The 13099-nt window shown below is 34.7% G+C and overlaps 1 protein-coding gene across 1 annotated transcript in view; it reads left to right on the top strand.

Moving 5' to 3' along the window:
* The window catches only part of PRKG2 (protein kinase cGMP-dependent 2), a 99636-nt gene that overhangs the window by 31919 nt on the left and 54618 nt on the right, over positions 1–13099 (top strand). The window contains 3 exon segments of the mRNA XM_049789878.1: positions 2441–2509; positions 8095–8193; positions 10291–10444. Coding sequence (XP_049645835.1) covers positions 2441–2509; positions 8095–8193; positions 10291–10444 — 322 coding nt within the window.

Raw genomic sequence — 13099 nt, 5'->3', positions numbered from 1 at the left:
AAGATATATTCAGCTATTTAAACTTTTTTGGGGGGTAGAAGATACAACCTGTGGTGCTCAGGGGTTACTCCTGGTTCTGTGCTCAGAAATTGCCCCATTCAGTCTCAGGGGACCATATGTGATGCCAGAGATCAAAACTAGGCCGGTCCTTGGTCAGTAGGGTGCAAGGCAAATGCCCTACCACTGTGCTATCACTTCAGCCCAACTATTAAGACTCTTAAAGCCCTTTTTAAAAATAAAATATAACTAAACTTAATTGTTAGGGATATTGGCAAAGAATTCAAATATTGAATTACTGATAATTTAAATTTTTCTTTTCTGTTTATGGCTCCTAATAAGCTGTGAATTTATTACCAACTAGCAAAACATGGAATTATCCCTTTTTATTTATCTACTTGTGAGAGAGTAGATTATATTTATGTAATCCATCATGTAAATATGTAAGGCCATTATTCAGGATTTCTATATATTTATTGTTAACATTTACAGATACTTTTCTCATACCTCTAAGCAAAAAACTGAAGTTTGAAAGTACAGGGAACTTCATAAATGTACTAAAAGAATCCTAGTTCTTGAAAGGAAATATACTGGAGTCAGAGCAGTAGCACAGCAGTAAGGTGTTTGTCTTTTATGCGGTTGATCCAGGAAAAACCTGGGTTTGATCTTTGGCAACCCATATGGTCCCCCAAGCCAGGATCAATTTTTGAGTGCCAGGAGTAACCCCTGAGCATCACCGGTATGAACCAAAAACAAAAACAAAATAAGAAAGGAAATATACTATCTGGTTTTGCTGGAGCTGAAATAATTTTTGCTGTTTCAGCGAGCCAATTATAGTGCTTTCTCATGAGACAAATGAGAATTTATATTTAACAAGACAACTGACTCTGAAAGGCATTTGAAAACATAAAGCTTGACGTGTGATCTACCGTTTGAGATATCTCCCTGACCCAGTCATGAAAACTCCAAAATTAATTTTCAAATTCAAATTTCAACTCCTTTCAAGGAGTTGAATACAGATATTTTTAAATTTTGTGCATTTTATGCTATCACTTTTAAGACCATTGTAACTCAATATTATTTATGTTCTGTATATTTTCATAACTCAGTACTAAGTAATCCCAGAAAGCCTTTAGTAAATTTATGTGCAAAAGTAAGTCTATGAGACAGTTACTATGAACAAGACATAATCCGTATTTATAAGCATATTACATTTACTAGAGAATGTGCTAAAAAAAAAAGTCATTTTATAGAGAAGTAAAAGAAATGCTAGGCTAGCTTCCTTAGTTTGCTTTCTATGAGAAGTAGCAGAAATTGAGCCCAAGTCTCCACGTCTGAAAGTCAATTCAGATCTCTTTGTTTGAACTCACAATAAATGACCTTCAATCAAGGTCACATACATACATATATGTATGTGTAACTCTGTCTAATTGCCCTTATGTCTTTAGATATATGCAAATATCCAGGGTGAGTACAAGCTCATATTGCAATTCAGATTTCTTATTGAGTTGATAAACTGACGTCATTTTGCATTGATTTTGTAAACTTAGGAGAGATGATGGTATAGGACAATGTAGACAGGGGACTTCTTTGGAATATAAAAATTGATTGTGAAAGTTTTCTCCTTTCATATCACAACAAGAAAATGAAAGAATACATATCATGTGATGCTGTTTGGGTGAAATTGCTTAAAATAGTAGAATATACTTCAATTTACCTGGCACAGTCTTCCAGAAATAGGGGCTATTGAGATATAATAGCTGTTTTGTCAGTGTCTTTTAGTTTATAACAGAGGGAGGGAATATATATAAATAAAGGTCACTAAAGAAAATTTTACCCGAAGTTTGATATCTTAGGTAATATTTATTTGTCATCATTTGATCAAATATATTAAACATACTGTGTGTCAATTACAATGTGACTGTGCTTTAGTGTAAGATATGCTCTGGTTTGGGAGATTTTAAATGGAAAACATACACCTTAAGCCTTATGGAAAAGGAATATTTTATTCTTGACTCTAAAATAACTTTCTCTGGGTTTCTTGCCTGTTATTTAATTTTTTATTATTTCCTCAGTTGTAGTTTTAGTGTAGTTTTTCCTGCATATTAACAATTCATTTTTGATTCCCAGGATAGCTATTTTATTTGCCTGATGTAAAATTCAAAAGGTTCTATACAAAGGTACAGCCACTGGTCCTTTTCCTCTATGTTCCTAGTGCAATTATCTTTTCTCAATTACTGTGCCCAAATCCTTATTGGAATGCATTTCAAATCACATCTTCTATTTTTTGGAAAGAGATAGAGTATACATTATAAATGTAAAAAATCATAATATTAAGAAGGTTTATATCATGGTGCTATACAAAGGAACACTTTCCTTAATAATAAAAATGGATGTTTAATGTCTAACTCTAAAAAATGACCTATCCTTTCTTTGTCTTCAGTGAAGATGTTCGATCAGCTAATATTATTGCTGAAGAAAATGATGTCGCCTGCCTAGTGATAGATAGAGAGTAAGTATCCTGGTGTATTAGGAAGGCTGGCTTCTGCCACCTTTGAACACGTTGCCTTCTGGTACTACTAACACCCATCTGTCTTCTCATTTATCAGCACTTAGAAATGCTGGCCAATCATCAACTGAGAGTACATTCTATTAAAATTCATGGGAAGGAACTAGGCCTTCTGATCTGAATCTATCTGTGGCAGTGGCAGATGCTGGCAGGCTAAATATTTTGTGTAAAGCTTATACATAAATATCAGCAAAAGACTGATTTAAATTCTACATATTCCAGAGGAATAAGCTTATTAGTACCCTTATGAATGTCTTTCCCCACAGAGCACAATCAACAGTTTCATAATTTAATTCCCTAAATATTTTAACTATCAAATAATTTTCAAAGCAAAACAATACTCTATAGATAAAATATTAGGTACTCATTTTTTTACATTGTAGTAAATTTAGGACTAGAGTAAATATAGCTGGTTCTAGGCTAATCTTTCATGTGGCTAACTTGGGTCTGATTCCTCTGCACTGAAAATGGCCCCTCAAACCCACCATCAGTGATTCCTCAGTGTAGAGCCAAGAGTAAGCCCTGAGCATTTCTGGGTACCCTCTCCCACACAATTATAATAGTTTGAAAAGTATGTGTGTTATATTTATATCTAAGTATCAGGTATCTTTCATTTTTTCAGAATATATTATCTTGCATCTTTCTTTTACTTCAAATCATGTTTAAGTTTGGCCACTTGGATCCATGTTAACCCTTTGAGTATTTATTAATTATCTACATATGATAGAGGAAAGTCAAATACTCAAAGCTAAATCTTGTTTAAAAGCTACAATACAATTAAATAGGGAATTATAAATAATATTAAAAGAAAATGAGAAAGTATTAAAATAAGATGTAGTAGACTGCTAATTGAATACACTATTCAACACAGAATCATAAATAGATAGAGTGGAAAGAATTTAGGTGTGTTTTTAAAGACTATTCTTATTGCATAAATTATAATCTAATTTAAAATAAGCATGTAGGACTGGAGTTATAGTACAGTGGTAGGGCCTTTGCCTTGTACCTGGCTGACATGGGACGAACCTGGGTTTGATCCCTGGTAACTCAAATGGTCCACAAGATTGCCAGGAGTGATTTCTGAGCACAGATCAAGGAGTAACCTCTGAGTGCCACCAGATGTGGCCTCCAAACAAAACTAAAATAAAATTAATACAAAAAAATAATAAAATAATAAAAAAGTAAGCAGGATAATATTAACTTCATATTGCACATTCAACAATGATCAGTTCAGTCTGATCTGTGCCACTTTACCACCCATTCCATTTTATTTTGTTTGATTTGATGTCACACCTTGTGGGACTCAAGGGGTTACTCTATACTCAGAAATCAGCACTGGTGGACTAAGGGGACCATATGGGTCGTGGGGGATCAAATCCAGTCAGCCACATGCAAGGCAAGCGTCTTATCCACTATACTATGGCTCTGGCAACTCCACACTATTTTTAATGAATTTAAATTTTACTGCTGCATCTGTTCTTAATATAACTTTTTATTATTATAGTGCTCTTTCTTTTTTTATAATAAGTTTTATTTTGACCAAAGTGGATTACAAATCATTCACAGTAAAGTTTTAGGTATATAGTGACATTGAATCAGGGGCATTCCCACCATCAATGTTGTCCTCCCTCCCACCCCCATTCCCAGCATGCATCCCATATCCTCCTCTTTTTCTCCCCAGGCACCTAGTATAAGTGGTCCCCTCTGGGTCTAGCTTGTTGTAGATTGGGTATCAATCCTGTTGTAACAACCCTGATTGTAACAACAACCAATCTACTAAGTACAATAGCACAACCCACTCTGTCAATCTCCTTAAATGTCAGTCAACCGGCTAAATTCCCCCATTAAAAGACACAATAGAGGGTCGAATCAGAAAACAAAAACCAGACTTCTGCTGCCTGCAAGAAACACACCTAACAGAGCAAGATAGACACAGGCTTAGAATAAAAGGATGGAAATCAATTATTCAAGCCAATGGAAAACAAAACAAAGCTGGGACAGACATTCTCTTATCAGATCAAATTGCATTCAACCTCAAGAAAGTGATTAGAGACCAAGAGGGTCACTACTTACTGATCAGGGGAACCTTAGACCAAGAAATACTAACTCTCATCAATATCTATATAAGGCATTTGCTCACAAACCTAGAGAAACATATGGAGGTAAATGTGATAGTAATAGGGGATTTTAATACTCACCTATCATCACTAGACAGAGCCACTAGGCAGAAAACCAGCAAAGATATAAGAGCCCTAAATGAGAAACTATAATGCTCTTTCTTATAGGGGAATGTATATGCAGTTTTCAACCTCTATCTTTCCACCTGCAGCCTTGCAAGGGTCAGTGCATTGACCCAACCCCACAGATCAGCAGTTGAAACCACTTGGTGAATTTCCCAGTACTGCATTTACTGAAATCAGTCGGAATAAAAACCAAACACAGTATGATGCTAGCACTTTTTTTGTGGCAGCCCCAGACACAGAAAGCAATGAATAATTCAAATAAAATCAAAACTAATTATTCTGCTTTTAAAACAAAAGAATCTCTACCAGAAGAGAACATAACTGGGTGAGCTAAATCCAATTCAAGGGATCAAATCTAGGGCCTGGAGAGATAGTACGTACAGTAGGTATGACACTTGTTTCTGGTTTGATCTCTGGCATCCCACAAGATCCTGTGATCTGCTGAACTGCACAGCTATGAGTAACCTCTGAGTATTACTGGGGGTGGCCTCAAAATCAAGATAAATAAATATCAATAAAAGTATCAACTCTAATAAGATGGATGGAAGTTAGAATATTGGTGGCCAAAATAAGGCAGTTTACTTATAAAAAAAAATTTTTTTTTGGTTTTTGGGTCACACCCGGTAGTGCTCAGGGGTTACTCCTGGCTCCATGCTCAGAAATCCTCCTGGCAGGCACAGGGGACCATATGGGATGCTGGGATTTGAACCAATGACCTTCTGCATGAAAGGCAAACGCCTTACCTCCATGCTATCTCTCCGGCCCCTATAAAAATATTTTCACTTAAAGGACTGATTATCTGAAACCTATATAATGAAACCAATGTTACTTCAATTTAAAAAAAAAAAAAACGCAACCTCTTCCCCAAAAATGTGAAAACAGTTACCCATTACTGATCTCTGTTCTGGCGACTCCTACCCAGGTCTGCTGACTTCTTTTATTTTGCATAGAGTAATCATGCAGTGAAGTTTACATTTTTCTATTTTAAGTATGCAAGTGGTGCTTAAAATTAAGATTCTTTTTCTAGTTAAAGAATAAAATCAGAAATCAGTTTAAATAAAGTGAAACTTGAAAAACTAAAAGCACAGGGCTATAGAAGTGCAAATTATTAAATTAAAGGGCATTTTTAGATGCCAGCTCTAAAATGGAGATAGGTTGGCAAGATATAATCCAATAAATAATACATTGTTTTATTTATTAGTTCCTTAAAAGCATTCATGCTCTGAATTGCTTCAACTTGTGTTACCATCTTATAATTTGGTCCAGAACACTAAAATAATAAAATAAAGAAAAACAGTGTTCTTCATTATTTTTATCACTGTAGTCATAATCAAATATATAGTATCTCCATACTCATAATCTACAGAGAAGATGCATCATTTTTACATAGTTTACACATTATTTGGCAGCTTACTATTTTAATAGTTTGATGTATGTGTAAAGTTCAGATTCTAAAATATGCAAAGTGTGTTAGGCCCGAGGATACCTAAAAATTGTCATGAATGTCTTCTATCACTGAAAGAAGCTGAGAATCTGAAGAACCAGACTGATCTACATCCCAATTCTTTAAAAACAATTCTGATTATCTCAGTATATTTACTATTAGTACCCTTTTACTATGAAAAATATTCAACTTGTCTCACATATGGACTAGATTAATTTTAAATATAGCTTTTCTATATATATTCTTCTAGTACCATTCCTCACTATTTAATTGCTTTCTTTAACATATGTCTTAGCAGTCTTTTGTAAATTTCAGGAGTACGGAGATATTACTATCCACTCTGTTATAATGTCAGCATCTGACATAGTCCTTAGCAAATGCTAACCAATTGTTGGCTGAATAAATAAAGTGGCACCATCTTTGCAATAAAATTCAGGGATAAAAAGGCTTATGGCTTTTTATTTCTTCTCTCTTAATTCCCATTTATTAAAATTGCATTGAAAGAATGCCTTTCCAAAAGAGATTTAATCATTTAGCATTATTTCCCACTTTTGAAATATTGTATACAACTGAAATGATTGTGGGAAATGACAAAAAGCTCTAAACAAATGAAAAGTGCTCTTTCTGTATCTCCATCATTATTTGTTGGGATCAGCCTCAAATGCAGTGTGATTATGCTGAATTCTGGAATTGCTTAAAATTGACATTAGTTTGTGGAGAGTCTTCTATTACCAACATTATAAATTGAGATTTGCTCATGCAAATGCTTCAATTAATTTCATAACATGTAAAGTATCACCTAGAATAAATAAAAACAAAGTACACGATATATTTTTGGCTTACAGAGTTAACTCTTGAATAGTGAATTATAATAATTTCTGATGTGCTCTAATTTGTAAAATGTTAAAGTTACCATTTTGCACTAAATATTCTACCTTTACAGCTTTCATACATTTATCACCAAGTGACTAAATGAAAAACAAATTTGAAAACACAAAAATATACCTCCCAGCAAACAGTATTTTCACCCAGAGATTAAAAATAGTTCCTTTTAGTCATATAAAAATATTGACATAAGAGCAGCACAAAAGATTTGATGAGGCAAACTAGCCTTGTTCAATAAGAGAGATCAACTGGCCAAAGTCTGGCTGACTCTGGTTAAGTGTGACTCTTCTCGTAATTTCAGTGTTCTTATGTTAAGGAACTGAAACCATTTCATCCAACGTAAGAGATGGAATTGGCTTAAAACAGTATTCAGAAACTCATAGAGTTATTGTGAAAGCTGTACTATCTGGTTTACACATATGAGACTGGGAGGAAAAGCTTTCAGAGGTTAGAACCACTGCTCAAGCATTCCAAAACTGCAGTTTCTGGGTTGTAGTCTTCACTGTTACACATGCCAAAACCTTACTATCAGAGAAATGGATTCAAGCTAGCATTACTTCCTTGTATCATACATTCAAGTTTTATAGTCTCCTGTAAGAATGGTCACTTTGGCATATTGATGAAAGTGCTTGCAATACTCCCTATGAGGCTTGAGAGAAGCATAAATTATCTGCTTTCTCCAAGACTAAGCCAGTAGCAGTTTCCCTGATACAGAACTGGTCCAGATACTGCACAGCAAGTAAAATAACAAAGGTCCTCACTAATGATAACCTCTTTTGATATCATAAACTATTAGGATTAGATATATTTTTAATAACTAGACTACATATTAAGATAAATTATTAAAGAACAATTCACACAATTGTGCATAACTGCAAAGTTTTTTATGAGCTTAAAATTATGTCAACTTGCTCTATTTTCACATATCTTTTTAATTGTATTTTTTTTAAATTTAGAACATTCAATCAAACAGTTGGGACTTTTGAAGAACTACAGAAACACCTGGAAGGGTATGTGGCAAACCTGAACCGTGATGATGAAAAAAGACATGCAAAGTAAGTAGGAGAATCTTTTCTTAAGCAGCCAATGAACTTGGGATAAGAAATGTGATTTATTGTACAATAAAATGTGCCTTCACTGCAAATTAAGGGGAGCTCTTTCAAATTACTGCACAAAAAACAACATCACTTATGATGATAATAGGTATTAGTTTAGTTTATAAATTGTTAGCTTTTTTCTTTATGAGTTAAGTAGGAATATCCAAGAGAAATATCCTGTCATGGCATTTGCCATAGTTAGTTTCTAATATATTTATTTGTTTCCTTTTATTATTGTATTTGTTTGCTTTGGGGTAATAGTTGACAATACTCAAGCCATATTCTTTGTTCTGTGATCAGGGATCAATCCTGACAGGGCTCCATCCAGTGGACTGTATGTAGTATTAGGGATCAAATTTGGGTGGGCTAAATGAAAGGCAATGCCCATGCTCTGAATCACTATCATGACCCTAAATACTATATTTTAACATTATTTTAAATGTTTTGATAAAATAATTTTAGAACATAATTCGCCAACTATAACCATAAAATGCTATAATGAAAATCTAGAAAACTGAAGTATGAACCAAAGCAGAATATTTAATCAAGAACATTTAAGGTAGGCTGGAGTGGTAGCACAGTAGTAGGGCTTTGCACGCAGCTGACCCAGAATGGACACAGGTTCAATTCCCGGCATCCCATATGGTCCCCTGAGCCAGGAGTAACCCCTGAGCACCACAAGTGTTACCCCCCCCCCTAAAAAAAAGAACATTTAAGGGTTTTTGCAAAAAATATATAAAAAAAAATTATACCAAATGTAACTTTGTAATAACAGTTTGTGACTATTTAACTTAGAAAAGTAAATCTTTATTAACAGTGAGGGATTAGAATGATACAGTGGGTAGCTTGTTTACCTTGCATGCGGCCTACCCAGTTTTTTTGTTTTGTTTGGTTTGGTTTGGTTTGGTTTTGGGGCCACACCTGATGATGCTCAGGGATTACTCCTGGCTATGTGCTCAGAAATCGCTCCTGGCTTAGGGCCATATGGGACACCAGGGGATCCAACCACAGTCTGTCCTAGGCTAGTGCGCACAGATGCCTTACAGCTGTGCCACTGCTCCATCCCCATACCCAGTTTTAAGGTCCAACATTTTATATAATCTCTTGAGCCTGCCAGGAGTAATTCCTGAATGTAGAGACAGGAAGTAACACCTGAGTACCAACGGGTGTGGACCAAAAAACAAAAGAAATAAACAAAAAAGTGGGAAAAATGCAGGGAGGAATAAGTACAGGGGTTAAGGCACATATTTTATATGCATGCAACTGACTCTGTTTTAATCTTAGCATTGTTTAGTGTAAGCCTTAGCATCACCGGGATTAAATAGTTAATCCCCAGCACCAAAAGACCTGTTCTACACTGCATTCTCAGACCCTTGCATTCAGTTCTGGCCTCGTTGCCTGAGAATTGCATGAATGTCAAAATTGAACCCGGATCAGACATGAGTAAGGCAAAACCTCTTACTCACTGCTGTTGCCCAGGCTCCAAGAGAATTGCATGAATGGACCCCAGACACTTAAGCCCTGCTTGTGAGTTCTCAAGAAACAAATGAATATTTTTATTCATATTTTAAAATTGTCAAATAATAGTAATTACCCATCCAGCGAGATAATGTAACTTTGTTTTACAAACTCTTTCTCCAATTTACCCATTGAAAGCTTCAGGACATGAGAAATAGCAAAATACAAAAAAATTCTCAACCTAGCAATTCCTTGTATATAGGACCAAAAGGACATGGTGCTTTGGATTTCCATTTGATCAATACTTTTTAATAGCTTCACCTAGGTACGTTTTAAGTGCCACACATTCACTTACTTATTTTATTAATTAAGTTTGCTAGTTGTCCTCTTCTGATTTTGTGAGTTTGTCAGCATTTAATATACAAACTTTATTGTTACCTCTCCCATGTGACTGAATCTCATTTAATGAAAGTTGATATAGTCTTTTTTTGGAACTATGAGAGCAGTAATTACTGAGAAATATGACAAGAGTGAAAATGGTGGCATAATACTTTCTTGACAGAGGGTTGAATATAAAGTTTCACTTCTCTTGTACAGGAGATCCATGTCTAATTGGAAGTTGTCAAAAGCAGTCTCTCTGGAAATGATTCAACTGAAGGAGAAGGTGGCCAGATTTTCCTCATCATCCCCATTCCAGAACCTTGAGATTATCACAACACTGGGCGTTGGTGGGTTCGGAAGAGTTGAGCTTGTAAGGGGTTTACGTTTCAAGCATCTGAGAGAAGTCTTATGACTTTTTTTGTTTGTGTGCTTTATATTTTAGAATATCTTGGACTTATGAGTTATTGCTGTCTTACAGTTTTAAAATGAAATTGAGACTGTATACTTTTTACTCTATGTTGAATAGTGATAGGCCTCTAATAATAGGTTGTAAAACTGTAGTTGATATTTCTAGCCTCTTACGTTCATTTTCACTGGTGTATATTTTATTCTTGATAGAAATGGAGGGGCTGGAGCAGTGGCATAAGCAGTAAGGCATCTGCCTTGCTCGTGCCAGCCTAGAATGGACTGTGGTTCGTTCCTCCAGCGTTCTATATGGTCCCCCAAGCCAGGAGCAATTTCTGAGCGCATAGCCAGGAGTACCCCTGAGCATCACAGGGTGTAGCCAAAAAACAAATAAACAAAAATGAAAACAAACAAAAAAGAAATAATTGGAGAACTTACCTAGTAAGCATCATCAAAGTCTCTAAAACATAAACAGGATATTTCATAACAACGAAATGCATCTATGCACACACCCATGACATACTAACTTTTTACATACTAAAAGTAAATTGTGTTTACTGGATGTGCATACAAATGAAACTTTAACATCTTAGATTGAATGAAATATCTCTTAAATAACTCCATTCCCTTGTCTGTATATGACTTTCATCATTCTATTTTTGGGTTGTTAAATAAGTTCAATTAGAAAAAAATAGAAAAGATGACTGCAGAGCTGTTTTCTATAGTATTTATAAGAATTTCTGGCAACTTCCAGCTATAACTTTTATATCAACTCTCTCTGGGTTTTAAATCGGCTTCTATGGAGATACATAGCTATTTACATTAAGTACTAAGAAGAAGTTGGTTGGAAATCTGTTACCTTACTGCTGCATAGAGATGCCTTCTGAACTTTTGGAAATTATGGGTCTTCCTTCACACAACAGTTTTTTTTTTTTTTGTTAATTAATTTATTTATTTATTTTGGCCACATCCAGCAATGCTGAGATGTTTCTCCTAGCTCTTCATTAGGACTTACTCCTGGCAGTTCTGGGGATCAAACTTGGGTTGACTGCACACAAGTAAGTGGCCTACATGCTGCATTATTTCTGTAGCACCAGCCAATAGGTTTTTAAAAGGTTTGTTTAGTCTAGAGATTTAATTATCTGGCCATCACAGTCCCAATTTTCAAAGATTTTTTTATATTACTATCATCCTTGAATCTGAAATTCTTCCAGAAGGTTTAAGATGTGTATTTTCACACTTATTATTTAATCTTCAATGGATGAGGCAAAAAGCAGTTTTTTAGAGGGTAAAGAATATACTCTTTCTTATGCATTTGGAGAAATAGGGACAATCATCTATTGTATATGTTTGACTAAAGAATTGTCAAAATATTAGGAAAAAGAATACTAGTATATCTTTTATCTATTATTAGCAAATAGTAATTGTATTAGTAACCCCACTACTGATTGAAATGTCATATGCCAAATCAATGACAAACCTGAGAAAAATATGGAATACAGTGATTCCTATATAGTTTAGTTAAGAGTAGGTATAGTCTGGCTATGGGATTTTTAAGTTTACATTGATAAATGCATATTAAATTCTTTTCTTTTCTTTTCTTTTCTTTTCTTTTTTTTTTGGCCACACCTGATGACTCTCAGAGATGACTCCTGGCTTGGGGGACCATATAGGATGCTGGAGATCTAACCTCGATCCATCCGGGTCAGCCATGTGCAGGGCAAATGCCCTACCCCTATCGCTCTGGCCCCTATTTTCTTTCTTTAAAGGGGAAATTCTGTTTGTCTATCTTAGGGCTATGGTTTATAAGAAATGTCTGTACTAATGGAAATGTTTATAAACAGTAAGGAACTTGTTAGCTAGATATGACTGGTGAGCTTTTGAATTGTGATTAGTATGCCCGATGAACTGAATCTTTGATTTTAGTTAATTAAAAATGAGGTTACTGGAAGGATTGCACAGTGGTTAGGAAATCTGTCTTGGGTTCGATTCCCAGCATCCCATTGGTTTTTTTTGAGTACCACCACATGTGGCCCTGCCAAAAAAAAATATAAAGAGGTAATCAGGTAAGAGAGGTAAGGGTAAGGCACTTGCCTTATAACAGTTGCCACAAATTTTATCCTAGTCTTTCATATGGTCTTCTAAACACCATCAGGAGTGATCCCTGAACATAGAGCCTGGAGTAAGCCCTGAGTGTAAAACAGTGTGGCCCCAAACTAATATATATATATATATATATATATATATATATATATATATATATATGAGATAAAATCTTGTGATTGCATATTAAATAATGTAGGTTCATCTTGTTGTAATGAGGTTCGCTTTATCAAAGTAATAGATATTTAAAAAAGAACAACTAGGTCAGAGTTTTTTATGTCACAAGCTCAAAATGGAATATATTTCTAAATATTTAATTATCTCACCAGACATTTTTTCTTGTTTGTAATGTAAAGACTTTGACTTTGCCCAGTTATATGAATTATTTTTTAAATTTCAATGAAAGGGACAGGTGTATCTGAATGAAATTCAATTCTCAAAGGGACCAGTGAATAAAAGCTTATGTGCTATTTATGTAGTGTTTACTGATACTAGTTAACTTATTATATATATTGTA

The sequence above is a fragment of the Suncus etruscus genome, chromosome 16 (genome assembly GCF_024139225.1).
Source record: "Suncus etruscus isolate mSunEtr1 chromosome 16, mSunEtr1.pri.cur, whole genome shotgun sequence".
Lineage (NCBI taxonomy): Eukaryota > Metazoa > Chordata > Mammalia > Eulipotyphla > Soricidae > Suncus > Suncus etruscus.
This window is presented reverse-complemented; position numbering and strand designations above follow the sequence as displayed.